At 38.6% G+C, this 26,714-nt stretch overlaps 1 protein-coding gene across 1 annotated transcript in view; it reads left to right on the top strand.

Annotated features, from left to right (window-relative positions):
• ank1b (ankyrin 1, erythrocytic b) overlaps positions 1–26,714 on the top strand; it is a 74,821-nt gene that overhangs the window by 42,817 nt on the left and 5,290 nt on the right. The window contains exons 15-39 of the mRNA XM_060890908.1: positions 158–256; positions 363–461; positions 1,068–1,265; positions 2,525–2,623; positions 3,855–3,953; positions 4,863–4,961; positions 5,260–5,352; positions 5,441–5,513; positions 6,989–7,009; positions 7,621–7,744; positions 7,863–7,926; positions 8,397–8,509; positions 8,626–8,850; positions 8,985–9,139; positions 9,335–9,546; positions 11,517–11,721; positions 12,013–12,109; positions 12,595–12,823; positions 13,513–13,641; positions 14,383–14,502; positions 16,281–16,365; positions 18,435–18,509; positions 18,737–18,868; positions 19,155–19,292; positions 25,680–26,331. Of these exons, the coding sequence (XP_060746891.1) occupies positions 158–256; positions 363–461; positions 1,068–1,265; positions 2,525–2,623; positions 3,855–3,953; positions 4,863–4,961; positions 5,260–5,352; positions 5,441–5,513; positions 6,989–7,009; positions 7,621–7,744; positions 7,863–7,926; positions 8,397–8,509; positions 8,626–8,850; positions 8,985–9,139; positions 9,335–9,546; positions 11,517–11,721; positions 12,013–12,109; positions 12,595–12,823; positions 13,513–13,641; positions 14,383–14,502; positions 16,281–16,365; positions 18,435–18,509; positions 18,737–18,868; positions 19,155–19,292; positions 25,680–26,331 (3,635 nt within the window). The remainder of the gene's footprint in view (positions 1–157; positions 257–362; positions 462–1,067; positions 1,266–2,524; positions 2,624–3,854; positions 3,954–4,862; positions 4,962–5,259; positions 5,353–5,440; positions 5,514–6,988; positions 7,010–7,620; positions 7,745–7,862; positions 7,927–8,396; positions 8,510–8,625; positions 8,851–8,984; positions 9,140–9,334; positions 9,547–11,516; positions 11,722–12,012; positions 12,110–12,594; positions 12,824–13,512; positions 13,642–14,382; positions 14,503–16,280; positions 16,366–18,434; positions 18,510–18,736; positions 18,869–19,154; positions 19,293–25,679; positions 26,332–26,714) is intronic.

Genomic DNA, 26,714 nt, shown 5'->3' on the forward strand with positions numbered 1-26,714 from the left:
AGGTGAATATGTTAACCATGCATTAAAGTCAAAATCACTGTATTTATTTTTAGCTTTATTCCCTAGCTGATTGATATTAAAATATTTTGTGTCATGAGTGGGATTTTATTTGCATTTTAAAATAATTTTTTCTTTTCTCATAATTTTGGTCAAACAGAAAGGCTTCACTCCTCTCCATGTAGCATGTAAATACGGGAAAGTTGATGTGGCAGAACTGCTTTTGGACAGAGGTGCAAATCCAAATGCAGCAGGAAAGGTAATGTAGTCAATCTACACAACCTTTGTGTGTGTGTATGTTTGTGTGTATGTGTGTCAACAGCACTAGTTCTCTGAGAACATGCTTCTTTCCTCCATTCTCACAGAACGGACTAACACCTCTACATGTAGCTGTCCATCACAACAACCTGGATGTGGTCAAGCTGCTGGTCAGCAAGGGCGGATCTCCACACAGCACAGCTAGAGTAATACACACACAACACTCACACATAACAATGACATCACAAAGCATTCAAATGTGCAAGCCTGGAAATTTAAATAGACCCAGAGTGAAAAGTAGTACATTGCTAGACTGAGTGTTTATATGAGAAACAGAAAATATCTGATAAAAGCTGACATCTGAAAATCTTGGGTCATCAGGGAGCCATTTGAATGTCTATCATCTGTAAATGATCTCTATAGCACACTATATTATTTTATTTAAGCCTCCAACCCACAGACCAAATACTATTTTTTTATTAAACACCATCCAAGATTAATTACAGAAAGAGCCACAAAGTGGATATTGTTAACTGCTTACATTATTATATATTATATATATTTTTTATATGTAGTAAGATGTTGGATACATATGTGGATGCTATAATGTCAGATATTTATTTAGAGCCCTTTTACTGTAATAAGTCCCAGATGTGTTTAGATAGACTGGTGTTTGTTGGCTAAAAGTAAAACAGCTCATTGAATACATACAGTACATAAATACAATCCAAAAATCATTTGAACAGGGACATTTATTTAATGTATTTAAATATTCACAGATCACAATCAGAATACGTTTCTTACTCTTTCAGAACGGTTACACACCTCTGCACATTGCTGCTAAGCAGAATCAGCTGGAGGTGTCCAGCAGTCTGCTACAGTCTGGAGCCAACGCTAATGCAGAGTCTCTGCAAGGCATCACGCCACTCCACCTGGCCGCTCAGGAGGGACGACCCGACATGGTGGCCTTGCTCATCTCCAAACAGGCCAACGTCAACCTTGGCAACAAGGTCTCAGCACAATACCAGTCCAGTTTACCAACAAACCACACTGAAGAGTGCAAATGTTTAATCCAGTTACTAATGAAAACCCGTCTTGGCCTGATTGATGGTCAATATTCAGTATACTGTTATGATATAATGGTTAACTTCAGATGGGGGGCACAGTGGCTTAGTGGTTAGCACGTTCGCCTCACACCTCCAGGGTTGGGGGTTCGATTCCCGCCTCCGCCTTGTGTGTGTGGAGTCTGTCCTAGATTCATGGTACTGTGACATCTCAATGTGTACGTGAATGTAGGAGTCATATGGAATATGGAATCATTGTAAGCAGCAGAACATAATAATAATAATAATAATAATAATAATAATAATAACATTTTATTTATATGCACCAATGGCACTCAATGCCACCATACAAATTCAAGCAAGAAAGAAATAATAAAATAACAGTAAACAACATTAAAACAATATTAAAAAATCGATATATAACACATAATTTAAGAACATTTATGTGCAGTCTAAGGTCATGCAGAATAAGCACTTCTGAATAAATAGGTTTTAAGTAGTGTTTTGAATGTGGTGAGAGAGTCTGTCTTAAAGATGTTTTCGGGAGAGAATTCCAGAGACGTGGATCGGTGTGACTAAATGCTCTAGCGCCCGTGGTGGTTAAACAGGCAGGAGGTGTAATGAGGAGCCTTGATGAGGAAGGGCAGAGTGTACAGGAGGGAGTGTAGAACTGTATAAGATATGAGAGGTATGGTGGAGTTTTGTGAGTAAGTAGATTTATATAATCAGGGTCAAGGTCAAATGTCTGAAATTGTTTTTCTGGTTTCCTGATAGAGCATATTTTATAAATATTTGCGGCATACAAATTCTCAGAACAAACAGTTTTGCTTGTTAAGGAACATGATTTTTCCTAGTGCCCTATCTTAAATGATCACCAGTATTGTTACTGATCCATTGTAAGCTGGTCCTGGGCCAAACAAGATTAGTCAAAAAGAAGTATGTGAGATAAAAGGTTATAAGTGTGAAGGTTTAACGGTCTTTTTCTCATATATGGTGTCCAAAAGTCTAAATCTAAGAAGTATTTTATTGAGTCTTTATTGAGTATTTATTTGAGAATTCCTTTTCATGAATATTTAGTTTGTTTGCAATTAAAATTTACTGCAAGTCAGTGCTTTGTAGTTATGGCAGTAATGCAATATCTCTCTGTGTGTTTGTGTGTGTTTGTGTGTGTGTGTGTGTGTGTGTGTGTGTGTGTGTGTGTATAGTGTGGTTTGACGCCACTGCACCTGGTGGCTCAGGAGGGTCATGTGGGCATTGCAGACATGCTGGTGAAGCAGGGTGCCTCAGTCTATGCAGCTTCAAGGGTAAATATACAAACACACACACACACATCTACTGTACAATACATTTCAAGGTGTTGCCTTCACAAACCTGTATCGCTCAGCAATGACATTTGCGAGAAAGAACCACTGAGTCAGTGCAGTGTTTAATGAAGCTCAGTGAAAACTGGAGTTGAAGAGCAAGAAGCAGTAATTCAGCTTTGACCCATGACCCTTTATTAGACACCTCTTTTTCTCCTAGTGGATCCCTTACCTCTCGATCAATGCTCTCAAAATAGAAGCCCTGCCTGAGGGACTGTCATATCAGTGGACATTGACCTTTCATCAACACGGCAGAGACTAAGATGATAGAGGCTGCTAGTCCTGTTTTTTTTTGTTTTACTCCTTGTCCATCTCCTGAATATTAAATCAGTTCAACAACAATTTTTAATTTAAAATTTTAATTCCAATTTTTTTTCCAAGTGCACATTCAGGCATTTGTCTAACCAGTCCATCACTTAAGATGAATGAGTGACCGCAGCAGAAGATCCCATCAGGCTCCACTCAGTTGAACCAAAAAAATGAATCTGAGGCTATCATGGGCACCGACTCACCCAATCTGGACATGTAAAGATTAGAAAAAAATAAATACCAGACAGTCTTCAACTGTCCAGATTGGGTGACTCTGTTCCAATGATTCTTGTGTTAGATTAGCATCAGATTCTTGTTTTTAGGGGAAGGGAGTGGAACCTGAATGTGAAATTTTGCTGTAATAACTCATTTACCTCAAGGTTCGACATGTTGTGTGCTCTGAGATGCTTTACTGTTTTTTGATGCTTTTCAGTGGAAAAGAGAGATTATTTGAGTTACTAGACTTACTGTCAGCTTAAACCCATCTGGTCTTTCTTCTCTGATCTCTCTCATCATGGTGTTTCATCTTACAGACCCGGTTTTGTGTTTTCTGTGTAAACACTACAGTGTATGATAATTCTACATCAGCAGTTTCTGAAATACTCAAACCAGCCCATCTGATATCAACTACCATGCTGTGATCAAAGTCATTCAAATTTTCATTCACTGATATGAACATTAACTGAAGCTCTTGACTTGTATCTGATTTCTTCCTTTGTGTTGGAGCCACATGATTTGGTTAATTAGACTGATTGAACTGAATGAATGTGCAGTTGTACCGGTGTTCCCAATTTAGCATATAGCAAATGAATGTTTCTTTAATATTTTATATTTACAAACCTTACTCTTGCTCTCTCTGTATTAGATGGGATACACACCATTACATGTAGCATGTCACTATGGCAACATAAAGATGGTGAAGTTCCTTCTACAGCAACAGGCGCATGTTAACAGCAAGACCAGAGTAAGTTTGATCATCCAGTTAAGCGGTGTCCCATCACCACCTACAGATATTGTTATGATTACTGGTTTATCATAGATGGTTTATCAAATACACATCAAAATCTGTTGTAAATGCAAAACACATAAAAACATTTAAAAGATTATTGTTTAAGCCCATCCCCATACACAATGTCATTAACTTTATTTACTTTCCAATGCATACATTTTTTTAGTATATTGCATCACTACTCACTTTCATATTGCAAACCACTCCCAATGCATGACAATTTATTACTTAGAACTTAAATTCTCTTTCTAATAAATTGTCATAACTTAACCTCTTGCAATACATTAAGTCATAACTCAACCTCTTCCAATACATCAAGTCATAACTCAACCCCTCCCGATACATTGTTATAACTCAACCTCTCTAAATACATTGTCATAGCTCAACCGCCAGGCCATTATGTCATAAGTCAAATCCTTCCAGTATACTTCGTTATAACCCTGAATATTAGTCAGGGGTTTATTCCTTCATTTATTCAATCATTTTAGACTAGTCCAGAGAACACTGAGCATGAGTGCAGGAATTCACCCAAGATAGGGTGCTATTCCATCACATGCACACATGCACTCACTCACTTATGCACCTAGGATCAGTCACCATTATACTTATATGCATGTTTTAAGAGGTGGCAGGGCCCACCCAGAAAAACCCAGAGGAATCACAAACATATGGAAAATCTTGACAAAGTAACCTGAGCTCAGGGCATTAGTCATAGAGCGATAAGTATAGTGTAATACATTTTCTTGTTCTTGGTAGTGTAATCAGCCTTTTAGAAGTTGTTTGATACCACATTTGGAAACTGGACTCCAGCTTTTTTGAAATCCTTGAGAATTTTCTTCCTCACTGTGTTTCTCTGTCTCTTAGGTGGGCTATACACCACTCCATCAGGCAGCCCAGCAAGGTCATACAGACATTGTCACACTCCTCCTGAAACATGGAGCTCTGCCCAATGAGATCACAACTGTAAGGACTTGTTATCTTACCTCTTTTACATTTGTGCTTAATTTATCATATTCTCTTTACAATTTAGCTACCATCTTATTGCAGATATCTGGGTAAATGCTGGATTTCAATCAGTTTCTGCTTCGTATTTTGACTTTTTTTTTTTTTTTAATTTAAAAATTAGTTTCCAAATTTAGATGGTCAAAATACTTAAGTGTATATAGAATTTGTCTGGTGTGGTGTAGTGTGATGCTGCTGTATGGATTGTTCTCAGAGATGAGCTCATGGTGTCTAACCAGTCTGTGTGTGTTGTCTGCAGAACGGAACATCACCCCTGGGTATTGCTAAGCGGCTGGGCTACATATCTGTCATTGATGTTCTCAAGCTGGTGACTGAGGAATCTGTGTCCGTAGTGAGTGCTTATTTGGACATCATACTCTTTTATCTCTTCTAATGCATTGTTGTTTCTTTTTTCAAATTCTGTCTTTCTCTTCTCTCAGATCACCACTGATAAGCATCGCATGAGTTTCCCAGAGACGGTGGATGAGATTTTGGATGTCTCAGAGGATGAGGGTGAGTAAAGCACTGTTGGGAAATGGAAACTGTGCAATTGTAAAATTATATAATGCTTTTTTATAAAATTGTTAGCTACACTACAGACTATTAAGAAAAATTATAACTATACCATAGGAAGTATGTGAGAGATTCCACTCCCTTGGTTGTGATAGAGGAATGAAATGAAATGAAATAGCATTTCTAATTAATAGCAGATTAGCTTTAGCTACTGCCATGCTATTAAACATGCAGGTAAGCTAGTAGTGTTGCTGCTTGTAGCTAGCCATTCCCCAATGCTGGTGAAACATTGCTTTCTAACAGGATCTCAGACAACCTCATGTCTTAAATCGGGGTCTTTAGTCTTATCCACAGAGGTCTGTGTGGCTGCAGATTTCATTCCAGACAAATTGGATGCACACTTGATAATTGATTGGAGACTAAGGTGAACTGATTAAACAAGTGATATCTCTCACAAGGTTGAAATGGTCCTTTCTGGAACTCAAGATGCCTAGTCTAAAGTCCTTTGGGTCTTCAATATTATCCAGATAGGGCCAGTGTGGCTTCATGCAAACTATTTTAATTGCTTCATCTTGGTCTTCAATTAACTATCAAGCCTCCAATGTAACTGAAATGAAAACCTGCAGCCACACAGGACCTTTGCAGATATGATTGAAAAGATCTTTAGACAAACAAGTGTCTGTCATTGTTGCAGTATAGGCCCACAATTGTCCAACTCTAACCAGCAACATTTAACAGAGGATTCTGAAATTGTTAGAGACATCTGTTGCCTGCAAAATAAATTTCAGTTGCAATGAAGGTATGACGGTAACATTTCACCTGCTCTGGTGAAACTAAGCACACCTTTGTGGGTTGCCTGACTGTGGAATGGGTGGAGCAGCCTTGTTCTGGCATGAGAGAGAGCTCATTTTTTATCGGCCTCAAATATACACTGTAAACAGAGGCTTGAGATAAAGACACTTTCTTGACCCATTGCCATTATTGTGAATCAGCTTTTCTAAGGTGTTTTTGAAATAACTAAAAAAAATTCCAGAAACTTTTTATTAGATTTTTCTTATCCCAGAAATTTTTAAAAACATTATATAGTCAAAAAAAAAAATCACAATCTGAAAAGATTTCCAAAGCCATTACAAATTTATGTTTAGCAAATCCTGGTTGTGCTAATGTTAATACTTAAAAGACGAAGACTTACTGGCGTCAATTTTTTAAACGATTTAACAGCTTACATTTACGTGAACAAATTAGGTTAAGTGTAAATAGAAAGGTATTTTTTTTTTAATTCAGAACATCTTAGCCAATGGGACCTGTATGATCACCACACGAGCATTGCAGTAACTCTCATTTGCTGTTTGAGAAGACTACTGATAAAAATGCAGCGGAATTTTATACATATATAAATATGTATAGCATACAGTATCAGGATAGTCTATGGCAATGATCTACTCTGAAACATGCTGTTTCCATCTCTTCTCCAGGAGCTGCACAGCTAACATTAGGTAGGATTGTCTAACTGTCTCTGCCTTGATTGTCCAGTTGTCGGTGGTTCGTGACGTCATGTGACTGTATCTCGAGCACTCTCATTCTGTCTGATGCTGAGTTTTAGCTGCTCTATTTTGGGGTCTATGGCTCGGTGTTACAAGAGTGTGGGTTTCTCATCACCATGTGGTCATGACTTTTTTCTGTGTCAGCACTAATACTTGTTTGTGGGACCATCATTCAAATTTGTCTCTTATCCCAGCACTACAGGAATGACAGTAAATCGACTAATGAACGCAGAAAGCTCCTAGGTATTGCACAAAGTGGCTGGTTTCCTATCCTCATGGATATCCATGATTAAACAGCTCTAGCTGGACCTACTCTCTCTCTCTTAGTGTAGTGTCTTGATATTCTCCATGTTTTTCTTTGTGTGTATGACTCCATTGCTTGAATGTATGCTTGTGTCTGAAAGATGGCGAGTGGTGAATGCTGGATTAACAACTGAACTTTAAACAACAGCTCTCACTTCTCTCCACCTTTTCCACTAGTCTTCTCTTTTTTATTTTCTTCCTATCCTCTTTTTTCTGCATTCCTCTAGAGGACTGATGTCTGCTGTTCTGCTCCTTTTTAGGTGATGAGCTATTGGGAATGGATGGTGCTCGCTACCTGAAGCTTGATGACTTGAAGGATCAAGATGACGACTTTCTTTCACCAAAGAAATCCCTACGGGAGTTTGAGAGTGGGATGGGCACAACGTAAGCAAAAAGATCTAAAAATCAGTCTGTGACATTTAATATACTCACATGTTCATTATAATATGAGATCCATCTTAATAACAGAAATAACAAAAGTAACATCTCTACTTCTTTTTAGACCCTACTCTCCTGCTATTCCTAGAATTCCATGTGTATCTCCAGAAACTGTCATGCTTGACCAGGTACTTGTTTGTGATCTTTTTGGAATTAACACTTACAGTGAGCTACATACTTATGTGTAGTTTTAATAAAGATGGGGGGAAAATTCCCACAAATTTGGAGTTAACTTGATGCTATAGAAACTTACTCTCAACTAACAAGAACATATTCCCCAATGTTAAGGTGGGATTTCTGTCTGTGTGGGTTTCTTTGTGCTCTCTGGTTTCTTTTCACTGTTCAAAAGCATGAAAGGTAACAGACTGAGTCTACTAGATTTTGCAAGAATAGAATAATATCATCATTATATGTGTCATCATTAGCAAGTGCTTTTATTTAGCCATTAACAGTGCAGGAATCATGGGTCATAAAAAAGAGAAATGTGAAAATGTTCATGCACAGACTGTAGGGTCTGACAGGTCCAGGTCTACCTTTACAGTTTTACTTGGTTTCTTTAATGCTGTGTATGTGATTCATGTTTTTTGCGTCTCTGCAGCACACACCTATCCCTTTGCCTAAGGAGTATGATGAGGACTCTCTTATTCCTAGTAGCCCTGCCACAGAAACCTCAGACAATGTTAGCCCAGTGGCCAGCCCTATCCACACTGGGTCAGTGGATACATGCTATCTCACTGGATAATATAGTTAACAATGTCAATTGTTGTTGTTCAGTGTTATAAAAAGTAGATCAGTTTGTTTATTGGTCGATGGATTGCTGCTTGCAGGTTTCTAGTGAGCTTTATGGTAGATGCAAGAGGCGGGTCTATGCGTGGCAGCAGACATAATGGCCTCCGTGTGATCATACCTCCTCGGACCTGTGCTGCCCCGACACGTATAACCTGTCGTCTGGTCAAACCACAAAAACTCACAACCCCTCCTCCTCTGGTGGAGGGAGAAGGCCTTGCCTCCCGCATCATCTCCCTGGGGCCCTCCAGCATGCAGTTTCTAGGGTGAGCCATTTCTATAGAACCATTTCTTTGGTAGTTTTAAAGGTCGAAGGACTAAAAATTCATTAAAATTGCTACATATATGCAGATGTTTGGCACAAAATGCAAGGTGCATTGCTTAGGATTATGCATTTCAGGCCAGTGATCGTGGAGATCCCTCACTTTGCTTCACTGGGAAGGGGTGATCGAGAGCTGGTGGTGTTGCGAAGTGAGAATGGTTCGGTCTGGAAAGAGCACCGTAGCCGCTATGGTGATGACGTCCTGGAGACTATTCTGAATGGGATGGATGAAGGTACGTGGCTTATCATTTATGCATCCCCATTGCAGCCTTGCTCATTAAGCTCCCTGAGCAATATTTCACTGTGTTTTGCTAGGATAATCCATAAAGATTGTATGAAGAACCTTTGCAGGGTTTGTCAAAAAAAATTCCAAGTGGAAAGAACACCAGAGAAGCACATGAACTTTATCTCCAAAATCTTTTGTTTAGATCTGGAGAGTCAGGAGGAGCTGGAGAAAAAAAGGATCCGTCGAATCATCTCCACCGACTTCCCCCTTTACTTTGCTGTGGTATCACGTGTCCAGCAAGAGAGTGATTTGATCGGTCCAGAAGGGGGTCAACTCATCAGTAACTTGGTGCCCCAGGTTCAGGCCATTTTCCCTGAGACGGCAGTCACCAAAAGAGTACGACTGGGCCTGCAGGTGAGATTAAAATATTTTTAAGATTGCTTGCTGGTTTAACAAATCTTTCCTCAGTGTGAAGGTTCATATAATAATTCATCCTTGATGTCACTGAAATTTTGAGATTTGAATCTGTACATCATTTCTTCTTCATGCCCATTGATTGAACTGTTAAGTTTTGAGTCTGGCTTTCCTTAAATCTGCTTCATGTATGAAGGAACCCTTAGAGAGTCGAGAGTTACCTACATTTGTCAGAGTCTATAGGTGAGCTACAGTCAATCTTGCACCCTGAAGGTTCTTTGGTTGGTTCCTCTGGGCAAACTTTTACAAATTTTATGCAGAATCCAAAAATGGTTTAGCCTCCTCCATGCCTCAGGGCGTTTCACACTGATGCAGCAAAATAAGAAAAAGCAGTCTTATGCTCTGGAGTTGTTATTTAATTTAATACTTTATCCTGACACATTGAATATATTTATAAAGGAATGTTTGTTTGTGAAATGTTTAATGATTCTGGTGCTAATTTGTTGGTTGGTGCTGTATTATTGTTATTAATGTTAGGCATTCGCAGGTAGTGTGCTATGTGGATGTAACAGGTGGACGTTGTTATTGCTATAGCAGGTACAACAGAGTTTAAAAGGAAACAAAATTCAGCAATCTAAAACAGAATGGATAACAGTCAGGATTCTTGGTTAGTTTCTAAACACAAAAGAGCGCAATCTTCTTTTCATACTTAGCATTTTCTAATGATATTTAATGTCATAATGAGAATAGTTAATTCAGCTAATTAGCAGTTTACAAGATGGCAAGCATGATTGTGTTGATAAAAGGTGAAGTTTTGGAAGATATTCTATTTGAGCAGAGTGTACAGGTGAGAAGCTGAGAGACCTGGATACAATAAAAGCGCTAAAGCACTGCTGCATCATTTTGTTTAGGTAAAGATAAATCGAAGGCCAGATCAAATTGCACAACATTGCAGGTAGTCAAACAAACAAACTATATATATATATATATATATATATATATATATATATATATATATATATATATATAATGTGTGTATGCATATATATAAAAATATACAAAATATATATATATGTGTGTGTATGCATATGTGTCTGTACATATATATGCATACACACACACACACACACACACACATATATATATATATATGTGAAGTATAAAACAAACATAAATAAATATTGGACACCACTGAAGATAACAGTTCGCTATAAAGATTACTATGCTGGTCATTCAGTGTGGATTTTTCATTTAAGTGGACTGACCTTTTAGTTTGTGGCCTTTCAGCAGAGTGTAGAGAGGGTTCTGGTCTGATCAATCACAATGTGTGTCTTTGAGCCTTCAGTCATTCAGCTCTGTTTTCTCTATTCTACATTTTATGCTGATAAGCCTAGTTTGTCTTTTAATTTGCTTTGTTCAGTTCCATTGAAAAATAAGTTTGCTTGCATAAATCATTTCTCCTTCCCTTCCTCTGTTAAATAGTTTGGATGGATGTTGCTGTCAAAACATGGTGCAAATAAAGGTTGAGGAAGGAACAGGGAATACAGTTTCTTTACTGTATGCTTTTCTGTGTACTGAATAATAAAGTATTGAATAATAATGAGAATGTTTCTCAGCTTGTGTGTTTACTATCTTACATGAGGAGCATTAAACTGGAAGTCTTTGTCTTTCACTCATTATATGCTATAATGTTTCAGTTTGAACCTGGTGGAAAGGTTCTTCAGGTTGGTCATGTGGTGGACATTTAACATACAAACTTTGTGTCTATTTTTAAAAAAAAAACAACAACAACATTTTAACTAGCTTTGTATTTTAAGACAAAAGAAAAATCAAATTCTCTTTGTTTTCATTTGCAGCAAGATGCTTTTGTGATCATGATCTACTCATTTCTCAGCTCTTTCCATCTTCTCCTCTCCTGTTTTTATTCCACCACTTACCTTTTTATTTCTCTTTTCTCTTCTTCTCTCCAGGCTCAGCCCATCCCAGACGAATTTCTGACTCGGCACTTAGGGAACCAGGCCACGTTCAGCCCTGTGGTGACAGTGGAGCCACGCAGACGCAAGTTTCATCGGCCCATCGGCCTGCGCATCCCCCTGCCCCCCTCCTGGAGGGAGAGTCCACGCGATGCTGGTGAAGGGGACACCACCAGCCTGCGCCTCCTCTGCAGCGTCATTGGTACAGTCTTAATTTTTAACATATGTTCCCATGTTATGCGCACTGTAAAAGGATTTGCGTATGTATGAAAAGAAGATTAGCTTGTATTCTAGTTTGTATCAGCCTGAGCCAGCTTTGATATGCTCACCCTGCCAAGGCTTTGGATGAGGCTGAAACAGACTGCCATCCAGCCTGGAAAAGGGTGTAGGGATAAAGATAGCCTGAGCACAGAGATTCCAGATGGTGTTGGTTGTGAAACGAATAATACAAAATGTGCAGACGGTCTGAAAAAGCTGTGAACCCCTCCTGCAGGTGGTACGGCCCCAGCCCAGTGGGAGGACATCACTGGCACCACCAAACTCATGTACTCCAACAATTGTGCCAACTTCACCACCAATGTGTCAGCAAGGTGAGATTCATATAGAAACACTGACACGTGTCAATTTATGCATTTTGCAGAAAATATAATCACTCTATAGATTATCTACCTCAGTAGCTGATGGGTGGGTTAAAGATTTTCTATATAGATTTTTGTTTGGTTTGTTTGTTTTTTCCAAATAATGTGCCTAATGTGAAAAAACATTCTTCAACATATCAAATAGAAAAGGTGCCATAACATTCAAGCAGGAAAATCAATTGAAGGCAGGAGCACTGGCTCTGAAAGCTTACTAAAGAGAGAAGGGGAATGGAGGCAGGTCTTTCAGGGGATCAGTTAAAATCAAAGCGTTCAAAAGACTTGAGCTGTCTATCATTCCAGATTCATATTTTTTTACTAAGAGGATGCATCTTTAATTTTCAAAATTATATGTTTATATTCTATACCAATAGACAATATGGAGTGAAGCAGTCTGGAATCTCAGCGCTCCTTACTTTCTTGTCTTTGCTCTGCTGCAGGTTCTGGCTGGCCGACTGTCCTCGGACAGCAGAGGCTGTGACTTTTGCCAACCTGCTGTACCGTGAGCTGACGGCCGTGCCCTACATGGCCAAGTTTGTGGTCTTTGCTAAAATGAATGAGGTGCGTGAGGGGCGCCTTCGCTGCTACTGCATGACCGACGACAAAATGGACAAAACCCTGGAGCTGCACGAGAACTTCACTGAGGTGGCACGTAGCCGAGACATAGAGGTCAGCTCAATGTGGGATTGGACATGTGCTCAGGGCTTTTGTCATATTTAGAAGAAACATGGCCTATTTACTAAATAATACTTACCTTCTGCCATGCTTTCTGGTGTAGAAAAGAAAATATGCCACGTTAAAATACTTATATTATATAGAATAATGTAGAATGCAGTTTTCATTAGTGGCATAAAGCATGATAACATATAAAGCAAGAACTACACTACACACAACATGGATATTGTTGATTATTTTCTGTACTAGCATACCTAAAACAAATGTTTTGTTCCTTACACACAACATAGGAAAACTATAAAGCAAACTGAAAAAACTTACTCTGTGCTCTTTAATGAAGTGTCTTAACTAAGCAAGTACAATGAAAACAGAGTGCCAGTAGTCCTAGTACCTGAGACCATTGCATAGACTCATAGACACATGCTCTTTCATTAAGGTATATTTCAAGCCAGTCTACTATAATTGTAGTGTGGCACATATACAACTTTGCATGCTGCCAAGTAAACAAATATTGTTTGTATAATGGTGTCAAATGCTAATATAATAAATTACTATGTAATTCCAGGATGAATTATATGAATCATATCTATTTGATGGTTGTGTATGTGTGTGTATTAGATGGGTGACTCACACATAGTCTCTGAGTCATACTACATTCTCTTCTGTCTCTTTTTTTCCGACAGGTAATGGAGGGGATGCCGCTGCACTTGGAATGCTCCGGAAACCTTGTGCCAGTGAGGAAGGCCACACAGCAGCCTCGCACATTCAGCTTCCAGGCCTTCAGAGACAACAGACTGCCCGTCTCGGTGAAGGTCCGTTTATCTCTCTCACTCTCTCTATCTGTCAGAAATATCCTTAATAGTTCCCAACAACATATCTTGTGTATATTATGAATGAATTATCGTTTTCATTCATTTTGTGTGCACATTTTTATTTCTTCTCTCTCAGTCATCTATTATCATCACCCTCTTCATCCACCAGCCTTGTCCTTCTTTCCAGCTTCATTCTCTGTGAAAGTCCCTGTTCATTTCTGTGTTATTGTGGCTTCTCGTGGTACTTTCAGTGACCATGCTGTAGCTGTAAACGTTGTCTTGCCTCGCCTGCTTGCCTACCTTTCTGCCTGCTTGTCGGTATGTCTGTCTTACTGTCTCTCTCTTTCTCTCTCACGGTTACTCTCTTACTGTCTGATCACACAGACGACAAGGTAAATGTGAAGGTAAATCTCTCTCTCTCTCGCCTGCCTACGGACTGCTTCCATCCCCTCCCTGTCCCCTGTCTACCTGTATGAGTCACCCCCAGGCGGCTAACCTGTCTAATGAACTTTACTCTCTCTCTCTCTCTCTCTCCTGCTCTCTTGCTCTCTCTGTCACATTCTAAAACTTTTTTGTCACCTCTGACATCTCTTCCTTCCTTTTTCTGGGTGTCTGGCTCTCTCTCTCTCTCTTTCTCTCTCTCTCTCTCTCTCTCTCTCTCTCTCTCTCTCTCTCTCTCTCTCTCTCTCACACACACTCTACACCTGTTCCTTCCCCTGTCTTCTCATCTTGGTCTCTCAGGTGAGAGACAGCAACAAAGAATCTACAGGGTTCCTGTCTTTTCTCCGAAAGTCCACTAAATACGAGGATTCACAGCACGTGCTGTGTAACCTCAACATCACCATGCCTCCTTGTGTTAAGGTACTGTTTTTTCCATTCTGTTTTTATTTCCAAACACGAGTCTGTCATATGTAAATTCTAATAAATAGGAATCATGATTGGGTCGGTGTATGCTTAGTAGTCGCTATGTAATACTAGTAATCCTAGACCTTACTAGGTTCTATAGTTATAAGTAATTAGTAGTCTTGTAACTAATACTTGGTTCAAATTAATGACTTGCAGTAAAACATCTCACCCTCACAGGTTGTATTGGTGGCTTATGTGTCTAAAATCCTGGCTTATAATATGCAATTCAGTCTTTTAGTAATACATGGTGTATTTGCATTTAGCCTCAGAATAACTGGTGCTATTTTGGGATTCTAAAACTAGAGGGAGTCTCTCACACATTTAACTTATTCATTACTGAATCACGTACGGAAATCGTAGTCCTGCAATCAGTGCTGTATAATTTAGGCATAGTTTTTATGATATGCGACCTATTTCAGGGGTGTTTTGTGTGATCAGGGAGATTTGAAAACTTCTTTTTTCTATTTTATCAGCTAAAGAAACATATATATAATTGGCCAGCTGGGACATTAAAGATGCTCATTGCTTTACACTGACTTCATTGTAGGTGAACATCAACCTGTGAATTCATGAGCCTCAGTCCAGTAGAATAAAATGAAATGCAGCTTTGGTTGTTTTCTTAATGTTTCAACCATTTTTGGTGCCTTTCTAAAGAAAAAGTTAGCTTCTTTGTTTTCTCTCCAAAATAAACCAACTCAGATCATTTTTTCTCATTTTAAGTTACCAGCCAGGTAAATATAATTACCGGTATAACTTAATAGTTAGTCTAAGTGTAGCATAAATGGTTGAACTAGACTTGTGTACGTTCTTGTGGGTGTGTACAGTAAGTAGTACTGCTACTGTAAATAACAAGAGTATTTGGCATTTCATTGGCTCTCTTGCTTATGAACTAATTGTACACTCCAGTGATGACCATTATATAAAATCATCTTCATTTAATTCAGCTTTTCAGATTCAGATTTTATACATTGACCCAGAAGTTCTGGTAGTATTGAATCCCTTTTGCTTTAAAGTGTTGCCATGTCTCAGTTCTTTAAGTTTCTCAATCAATCAGGAAGACGGTGGTTTATTTTATTCTAGAAAGCCTAAAATATATTTTGTCTTGCTGCCTGGTGTAATTGCTTGCTGCACTGCCTTTTAATTAGATCCTGCTTATTTTTGGTGGGAAAAAGATTGATCATAACATCTTATTTTATTAAAATCTATTGGATTTGTAACTGGTCACATATTGGGGCAACAAGGTGCTGCAGTATCTCCTTGCAACTGGAAGATAAACCAGTGCTTGAAAGGTCAAATTGATGGTATTTTCTTTGCTTGGTAAAAGGTGTATTTTATTCACTCTAGTTGTGGTATCGCATTGAATTGACGTGTTCTGTGCCTGACATGTGGTCTTTTCTTGTGACTACTATATTGATGGTGGGAACACCAGCAGTATTTGCCAATTAGTATTTTCAAATATGGTTTCTATCCCAGCTGAATAAATGATATATTTTCCCTAAAATATTACTTGTCATAAAACTGCTGAGTAACAGCTTCTGCCGAACAGAGGTGGGCAGACAAAACATTGAAAGACATTTTTAAAACCCCAGTTGTCTTCTTATTATTTTACCCCATGACACATCCTGGAGTTATTCCTAGCAACATCGAGCTCAAAGTGTCAGGCGAATAGCATTCATGTCTCAGCAGGACAGACAAAAGCACATAACCTGTATTTTGTGCTCTGTATAATTCAGGTGGCAGGTGGTGAAGATCGCAGACGGACTCTGACGCCACTGGCCCTGAGGGAGAGGTACAGCGCCCTGAGCGAGTCAGGCCTGGGTAAGACACAGCGCCCCCATGCTGCGGGAGGACACAGGGGCGCTCTCTTTGAATGCCGTAACCCCTGCTTTCTCTGGCTCCTACTGAACTTGTGCATGGCTCTGACTGAGCTCTGGATGCCAAGCCCTGTCCTCAATCAATCACAGGCAGCTCTGTGGGGTCAGGGCTTCCCTGCGTCCACCCAGAGAATGAGCAGTGATGTAGTGCATGCTGCTGAATCTGATATGGTCCGAGTGCAGAATTCCTAATTGGCATGGCAAGAGAATGAGCAAGGGGAGAGGGCTGCTACGATGCCCGCTGTAAAGAAGCTGAAGCAATTAAACAGACTTGGTATAGGTGGATGGATTGGGGTGGGGTGAGGACCTTTTACGGGACAGGTTATACAATAGCAGGTTAAAGCAGATGAAGACAATACAAGTCTTTACAAGTCATGTTTGGGTAAGTACAGATTATTTAGCACCATTTTTAAATATTTACCTTTGTTCAATGATAACTTCACAATTTGTTAGGGCAATTTTGCTGCTACGAGTGAGACGGAAATCACACTTCATAGAAGAAATATTTGTTTCAAATCTTTTTGTTTTGCTAGGACACTTCTTTAAAAGCCACGCAAAGGATGCACAGGTTGACCTTATTTAAAAAATGCTAATGGACAGAAAAAAATATTTTTCTTTAATGGTAGGGCTATTATTAGATGGACTTTATTTTACACCATATGCCCAGAAATATGTGAACACCTGAGTAATCACACCTATATCTGTTTTGGGACATCCCATTGCAGATTTAGTCGTCTTTGCTGTTATAATACGCTCCATTCTTTTGGTAAGGCTTTCTAGTATATTTTGGCTGTGGAGATACATTCAACTCATTCAGCCACAAGAGTGAGGTCAGATACTGATGGCACTCAGTCAGTGTTCCAGTTTATCCCAAAGGTGTTCGGTGGAGTTGATGTCAGAGCTCTGTACAGGACACGAGTTCTTTCACTCCAAACATACAATGACAGACAATCGTGTGCTTCTACCTTTGCGGCAATAGTTTGTGGAAGACCCGTATATGGATATGATGGTCAAGTGTTCACATATTTTAAACCATATAGTATATAATGTGACATGAAGCAACATGCTATCATACATGATGATACAGAATGCAGCTAAGAATATAATATAATCATATAATCTCATATAGTATGATAAAAAAAAGACACAGTTGTATCTTTTTAGATTTTGTGTCTAACTAGGAAGAGTGGAGCTTTAGTTGAATGAGATACCTTCCTTTTGACCCAATCACACTATACACCCTTTGTCATGCATATATCAGAATGGAAGCCATTTCAATTTAACCATGATTTACTGTAGAAATAAAAGCCAACAGCCAAGTTTAAAATTTTGTACTGTATGATACTACCACAGAATAAAGGGCCCAAGGACTCAAATTTGTAATGAATTTGCTCTTTATTTAGCGGTTATTTATTTATTTAATCACTTCATTAAAGTGTTAACAGAATTTATGAGCAAAATTGCAAGTGTCCAAAACTCAGATAATAATAATGTGTATTTACATTCGCAATCTAGCATCTAGCTGTTTTACGGTGTGGGTAAATTTGGTAATGTAAACTACTCATCTAAGTTCCATAAGTTAATGTAATATTTTATGCTGAATTTTATACTAAATAATGCTAGTATTTTAATTAGAAAATCTAATTTAATAAATTAACTTAAGCCCTGCCCTTGTTACTTAGGAGTGCCTGATAAAACCAGATCATGCCCACATGCCATGTGTATGCACAGAACAGGCCACGGATTGTAGGGTAAAACATAATGTGTACATTAACTTCTGTATACATTATATATGATATGTAATAATTATTATAATTATACCCTGACCAGAATTGAGGCAGTTCATGAAAATGAATGAACGAATCAATATATAATAGGCATATATGTAAATAATAAATGTATTATTTGAATTATACATTTATTTCGATGTATATTAATGATTATTCTTGTCATTAGAATGAATTTCAGTTAAATAAATGTAATGAATTAACATTTGAACATTTTTGTTTTAAGCTGCTGTGAATGCCTTTGAAAGGACAGAACTGAAGATTACACTGATTGCTGAGCAGCTGGGTTTAAGCTGGACTGGTACGAGTGTGTGCGTGTGTCTCTGACTGTCTGTCTATCTGTCTGTCTGTTTTTCTGTCTCTCTCTGTCTCTTGCTCTCTCTGTGAGTGTCTATCTATTTCTCTCTCTCTCTTTCTTTCATTGTGTGTGTGTGTGAATCTATCACTCTCTGTCTGTCTGTCATCCCCCCCCCCCCTCTCTCTTTCTCTATGTTTCTCTCATCTCCCCTCATTGTGTGGTGTCTGCAGAACTGGCCAGAGAGTTGCAGTTCAGTGTTGATGACATTAACAGAATACGAGTAGAGAATCCCAACTCCCTAGTGGACCAGAGTACGGCTCTGCTCAACCTGTGGGCCATCCGAGAGGGCAAGAGAGCCCAGAGTGAGCATCTCTCATTATACTGCTCATTATACTGTTGTGTACCCTGTAACACCTCAGCCTTAGCCAAAAAGTGGTCACATGGGGTATAGTTTTCGATTTCTGGCTTTTTGACAAATATCAGTTTTGACTGACTCAGTTTTAAATGTTTTTACTTCATATCATACTCAGGAGTTAGTACATATTCTGATGTAAAGTATTATTTTTTATTTATTTTAAAATCAATAAAATACTTTTTATTTATTTTCTCTTATTATTTTTTAACATATTGCTTGACTTATGTTTTCAGCAGTGGAAAATCTGTATGGAGCGCTGAAGAACATCGACCGGTCAGACATTGTGAAGTCCCTCGAGGATCCAGTGCCACAGGCAATACCCGAGGCGGGAGAGCGTGACTCCACCCTGCTGTCTCCCAGTGTCATTAATGGTAAGAACAAGCTGCACCATCAGCTGATTCCTCACCAAAGTGCTTTATAATCCTTACAGTGGTTCATGGCTCTAATCCTTAACCAAAAGTGCATGTGTTGGTTTAGAATCTGCATGGTTCTAGTCCCCAAGCACTAAGGGGTACTTTCATACCTATTAGTCTAATTTTTGAGTGTAAATTAGTACTTTCAGTTTATCTTCTATTTAGTTTGATTTGGTGACACACTCCAGATAACCAGAAAATAAAAAAATATACCTGAGGTGATGTAGAACTGAAAATGCCCTTGATTTACTTGTTGATTCATTGGTCTAACATTTGTAAAGCAGTGGAAAATTGTTTTTCTTTTTGGCTCTGACCCATGCCTTGTGGCTCAGTTTAGCAGCTATAAAAATGCTGAAACATAAACTAAAAAAATACAGCACGTTTGCTTCACTTCCTGCTGTGGCATCAATTCAGAATCAAATCACTTTCTTTCTAGAATTCTCTTTTTAGTGACCGAGGCTCTGGTGCTCTTGGTACCTGAACAATTCTGAACAAATTATTGATGTAAAGAAAATGGTATCTATCATGTGCTTATTTTCCCACTTGCTGAATTCAGGACAGACTGACTAGAATGTCTAGCATGATTTCATAGTGTTGGGTGAGGGTTAAGGGCCTTGCACTTCAGCAATGCTGGAATTTAAACAAAAGCACCAGTGGATAACCAAAAGCAGCAGCCATTGGCTGGCAGGTAGAATCTCAGTCGTGCTCTGGCATACACAGAATGCCTATCTATGTGTATATTTTGTATGATTTCATTAAATTTGTTGTTTGAATTCCTCTAAATGTAGTAAAACCTCATATAATATAATATAATATAATATAATATAATATAATAAAGTATAGCAAAAACAGGCTACAGTCTGTAATTGTACACCTACATAGTGACCTATATGGTATCTGGGCCTAATAACCAGGCACTTCAGTGTATATTATTCCCACACACTATTTTTACATGTGATGATGAGGCAGGCCTTTCGCTCTCTCTCTCTCTCTCTCTCTCTCTCTCTCTCTCTCTCTCTCTCTCATTCTTTCTCTTTCTCTGTTTCTACTGACATGTCAACTGCAGCCCAGCCGCCCTAATTTTCCTCCTCAAAGCTCTCCTCTACGACCTCTGACCTCATAACAACCTCATGTTGACCTCCTCTGGGCCTCCTCCTTCCTCTCATCTCAGATTTACTTTCCTCTCTTGGTCCTGTGTTGTGGAAAGGGGGCCTATTTTCCCTCCTGTGTGCGCATGTGCATGCTGCTTGAATTGACTTGTGTTATGTCGCAGAGAAACACCAATACAAATAAAACTGTTTTGTTGTTCTTGTTTATTGTAACCAACCTGTGTAGGCTCTGCATGGCATGCTTTCTATGTATGAGGTTTTTTCATGTATAGTGACTTTGTCAAATGTTTGATTAATAACAGTTTCAACTATCAGTGAACGTTCTGGTGTGATTCATATAAGTTGCGCGCATAACGCTCTCCAAAAATGCCTCTCTTTGTGACCAGGTCATGGCACAGAAGCGTTTTGAGAACATTATGTGCAAGATGATGTTTTTGACGTGTGTGTGTGTGTGTGTGTGTGTGTGTTTCGTGTACTGTCGTGTCCATTTTCTAGAAAGCAGGGTAACAAAGCCGATATCGGTTGTACAAACATGGTCACTGAATGAAACACAAAACATAATAATCATGAATTAATCTAGACTGCAAACTCAAACTGCTGTCATAAGGATGTGTTGGTGTTGACAGGAAAATGTAATATTCTGCTATTAGCATTTAGCATTTTATTACTACTTGGATGAAGAGAATCCTTTACATTTGTTTTAGTGTAAACCCAAATGCTAAAAAAAATTCTATTTAAGTTGAAACATTTGCAGAAATTATCTGTATCATTTGAAACAGTGTTTAGCTGTTTTTGTCTTCAGTTACTGCAGTGCATATTAAAAAAATCATGAAAATGTTCTTTTATAGCTTTTAAAGGAAAACAAACAGCTTCAGCATGATTAAAGTCAACACAACACAGCCTAAATATTTTCAGCTCATATTAACCTTATATCATGCATTTTTATTTAATACCACTGACATAATTAGTCAAACCTAATTTGTTGCAATTTTATTGTAATGTCAGAGCGTTCGGTTGGAGGAAGGTAAGCTAAGCTAAGATAAGCTGTAAGCTAAGTAATTTCAATGTCTCTGACCCGGCAGTTTAACATTGCCAGTGTACCATTAGGGGGCAGCATTTGAATGTCATATCCTGAGGTTGTAGGTATTAAAATGCAGTGCTCCATGTGTGTTCTTTATTGTTCAGTTTATATAAAAATAATTAGGTAAATCATTTAAAAAATATTGGTTTCCTACAGATATAAAGATGTCTTTATAAAAAGCAGCCATATACAAATACAGTGACATGTAAATACATCCGTGTGTGTGTGTGTGTGTGTGTGTGTGTGTGTGTGTGTGTGTGTGTGCTCTGACTTTCTAGTCCCATAATGTTGTTGTGTTTGTGTGTGTTTCTGTATTAAGTAATCAGCTTCAGCCTTGAATGAGTCTTACAATATACTAAATGCTTTAAACCTCACATTGTGGTGTGTTAGTGTGTGATGGTGTGTTACTGTGATTGTGTGTGTTAATGTGTGCTTGTGTGTGTTAATGTGTGCTTGTGTGTGTTAATATATAACGGTATGTGTTAGTGTGTAGAGCTGTATGTTAGTGTGTGATAGTGTGTTGATATTGAATGGTATGTGTTAGTGTGTGATGGTGTGTGTTAATATGTTAGTTAGTAGAGGTCTGTGTGTGATGGTGTGTGTAAAAGTGTAGTGGTGCAAGTTAGTGGAGTATTTGACATAGTGTCTTGTGTAGAATTGTGTGTGTTAGTATGTAGAGGTGTGTTAACATGTAGTGTTGTAAGTTAGTGGAACATTTGACATAGAATTTTGTGCCTCAACCCATGCAGTGCTTCTTGCTCACCTGTGTGTTGTCATAACAGAAGGGACATTGAGGGTCTCTGTAAATCTCACACTGTTCATCCTCATCCATCTGTTTTGATTTCTCCTCATTTGTTTCTTTAGCACTAATATTCAGAGTCTGAATATAGAGAGGTTTTTACCCCATTGACCATTTCCACATTTTGTAGTGTTACAGCTCAAAACTAAAAAGCAGTCAATTATGATTTTTATAGTTTTATTTACACATCATGATCCATGCTTGATTGCACCCTCACCTCCCTCGAGCCAATACTTTATAGAACTAACTTTAGGTGCAATTACAGCAGCCTGTTTTTAGTGATAATTCTTAACAGAATTGATCGATACGTTGTGTTGGATTAAGTCTGCTGGCTGATGAACAGCAGTTTACATATCTTGCTGCAGCCTCTCAGATATATTTTATGGTGAGCTCTTGGTTTTGATTGAGCTATACTAACACATTCAAATACTTGGTTTTGAAAAATCCACTGTAGCATTGGCAGCATATTTAGAGTAGAGCTGTTTCTCTGCTGGAAAGTAAAGAGAAGCCTGTACACGTCTTTTGGAGACTAGAACAGGTTTTTTCTGTATTTCTGTAATTGCTGTAATCTGTAATTCTGTAATCTCAACTCTAAACAGTTACCCTGTCCCTGCTGATGAAAAGCATTCCCACAAGATGATACTGCTTTCAGTCTGGATGGAGTTCTTATTATGTTGTGTAGTTTTAGGTTTCCACCAAATGTTGTGCTAGGGCTAAATATTTTTATCCAGATAATTTATATTAACACATTTTCCTGGCTCTGTAAATGATTCCAAATGTTTGTTTTAATGTGGTATTCTTCTTTCACTCTTCTGTAGGAATATGGTTGACCAATGAACAACTCCAATTTAAGCTGTGGATCTGTCCAGCCACTTACCTCTTTGTCTAATGCCCTTTAAGTTTGTTGGTCAGCCCTCTCTATGTAGAGTCATGTATGTGCAATATTCTTTCCATTTTCTGCTTTATATATAATTTTTGATTGATACTTTTGTCTGCATATAGTTCACTTCATGTAATCATGTAACTTTAGATGGCAGCAGAACTAATTTAAGTTTCAACAAGGGTGAATTCTACTTCAATCACAAATATGTTTAGTTTTATTTTTTTATTATTTATTTTTTTACTTTATTGATATTTTCCCCTCCTACTTCAGTTAGGTGGGCGATTTTGTGTAGATTTCTGTTGTCTATTTCATTTCCATATGGGAACATGTAAGACCACTGTAATAATGATGTAACATGGCAAAGTCAGAAAATGTAGGCTTGTAAATCCACATTAAATGAGGCAGGCTTTAAGCAGGGCTGTAATGGGGCAGTGGTGGTGCGAATTGATTATGGCTCTGGATTGTTGATCAGAGGATCAAGATTCATTCCCCAGCACTGCCAAGCTGCCACTTTTGGTGTTTTAATGAATGTGGTTTAAACAAATTCGACTATAGGTATGAACAGGAGATGGTCATGGTCCAGACTGTGTAAATTAGCTACTAGTTTATATTTCTATGTTTATTTGTATATAGGTATATGAAACCAACTAAATTTATTTGAAGATATTACAGACAGGTATGAACAAAAAATAATAACTGTGCAAGTGGGTTTAAAAAGCCCTGTGCATATCACTAGTTTAGATAGATTATGAACTGGAGTGATGTAGAATACATTTGGATTGAACAGATATTTTAAACAGATAGAAATACAGGTATGAACACTTGTTGACACTAATAAAGAAGTCACACAAGCAGGATTTCACGATAATAGAACAAAGGCCAAGATCATTAGCATGATATGGTTGGAAGGCTAGTATTACTACTATATTAATACAAAAAATTATACAATTATTTAGTTCTAAAACAAAAACCTATTTCTATTACATTTCTGTATAAAATTTAACTTCTGTACAAACTGACTGCATTTTTTTTTAAATGCAAAAAAATGAAAGATACTGTATATTCATGGTGCACACTTAATTTTGAATTCACATAGAGATCTGAATGTTTGGTATTTGAGCACTGAACAGATACAGAGCTATTATTATTATTATTATTATTATTATTATTATTATTATTATTATTATTATTATTATTATTATAATATAGATAGTGTTGCTGTAAACCCATACTGCAGACCTCACCTGCATGTACAAATAAGAAAATACACGACTGAAAGTGCACCATTTAGACCGGGACCCATTGTAGCCTGATGTGCTGTACTGATCGCAGTATGCCTTTCTTTTATTTCTTTGTGTGTCTTTTTAAGGTGCATTAAGCAAGACTTGTCAACCTTGGGCAAGAATTTATTCTGAATCTACCTGTGATTTTTGTCATTTATTTTTTGAGCGCCGGTATTTTTTGCTCACAGTCGAGTCACCTGGCTGTGCTCGGCTCTTCCTGGGTTAACATTGTGGACTTACTGTACAGTGTGTCCTGGTTGCCCAGATCATAAGTGGACAGTGTGAGTACAGGCGTGAAGATTTGTCAGAAGTGTCTCAAAGATATGTTCACTGCCTGGTGTGAACTGCTTTGTATCTCTGCTGTCTAGTTGTGATCCGATGGGACTTGAAATGTTGAGTCTCTATACAAATGACTGACAGTAGTCCCATCCAAATACAATCAAGCATTACAGACCAGAGCTCAGTTCTCTAAACGGGTTTTCTAAGCCATGTTGTACTCTTCTGGTGAGGCTGTGGCCATTGTTGTGGCAAAATAAATAAATCCAACAAGTATTTACAGGTTGGGTGTGCTAGAAAGAAATTATTATTGATTATTGACTATTGCACATGTAATTAATAAGCTTATTCTTTATTTATTAGTGAGAGAGCAGTTTGAAAGACAAGACCAAATGTGATGACAAAGTCCAACCGCACTTGAAATTACCTTTTCACAAAAGAGGGGAAAAGGCTGGCGGGTCAGATATGGCTGGGGGTTGTAGCAAATTTCTGTGCCAGCAAAAGAGTAAAATGGAAGACTCGCTTTTTTAATGCAAAATCTATATACATAAAATTGCAAGCAGGCAAAGATTAAGAATACACAAGCTTAATGTGGAGTGACATAAAAAAGTGCTAAAAAGATCATGTCAATTTTTGTCCATGTTTATGTATAGCAGTGTGTCATACAGTATCAGAAACTACACCAGCAAATTTACACAGACGTATTGAGGCCACATGCATGTGTGATGAATTAGACCTAGCTGATATTCTGAGTATATGTATTTTTTTTTTGTATTTTTTTTCAAAGCATGTGCACATATATTACATTATACTAGCAGGCTGCAAGCACATTGATCACACCGCTGAGAGTTCCAGATCACCTCCTTTTGTCTGTGTGGTGTTAGCGTTGCCTGTTCTGTTTGGCCGTTCTTCAGGTTATGGGCTGGCGCAGGAGGAGCTGCTGTCTCCGGCCTCGGTGCAGTACAGCCTGCCCTCTCCTCTCGGGCCCGAGCCCTACTGGCAGGAGGTGTCAAGTCTGGAGTGTGCACCAATTGCCACCACGGAGGAGGACACCATGATGGAGATGTCGGACGTGCAGGTGTGGCCAGCAGGCATCAGTCCGTCCCTGGTGACGGTGGAAGACTCTTCTGTAGATGGCAGCAGCCGAGCAGACGACTCAGAGCCTAACACTCTTAGTCTGCCCTGTAGCAACAGCCTGGGGCGACCCAGCAGTGGTGCTAGTGGGGCCAGCGGGTCCATTATGGAGTTAGAAGAAGAGGAGGAGGAGGACATGGATGAAGAGGACATGCCACATGAACTGGACAAGGAGAGGGTCCATGCCAGTGGTGCTATCCCTAAAACCAATCACAATGGGCAAGCTGGAGGTCAGAGGTCGGAGAACAGGAGGGCAGAGGTGGCGGCTGGCAGCAGCATAGCAGGAGGAGCTAGAGGAGGAATTGGAAGTGGAGGAATTGGATTAGGTGCAAGCTCAGCGGAAAAGTTTTCTGTTCTTACAGGGCAGCAGATCTACGCACAGCTTCGTGAGAAAACCGGCCTCACTCGAGCTCTCGAGCACAATGGAGACAGGTATGTGACAGACCACATCAACACATAATGTCTCTGAACACAGATGTTGAACAAATGCCTGAAATTGCATTTTTTTAAACCAGTGAATGTCATGGAATATCTTTAGTGTGCACCCCAGGTCCATGTAATAGCATTGTCCCTCTGCATACCCATATATAATTAAAAAACAAACCTAAAAAACATTGTTGATTTGATATGGAACATATCTGGAGCTAAATAATTAACCTGAGCATTCTACACTAGGAGCCACATAGACTTTTCCCTTTATTGTCTTGTTCCTTCATGATTTTGCATCAATTTTCATTCAAGTATTCTTTCTATAATACTTTTTCAATCCTCTGAATATGAGCAATGACTCTGAAGCCAAACCCACTCAGATCTGC

This window comes from Tachysurus vachellii, chromosome 17, assembly GCF_030014155.1.
Source record: "Tachysurus vachellii isolate PV-2020 chromosome 17, HZAU_Pvac_v1, whole genome shotgun sequence".
Lineage (NCBI taxonomy): Eukaryota > Metazoa > Chordata > Actinopteri > Siluriformes > Bagridae > Tachysurus > Tachysurus vachellii.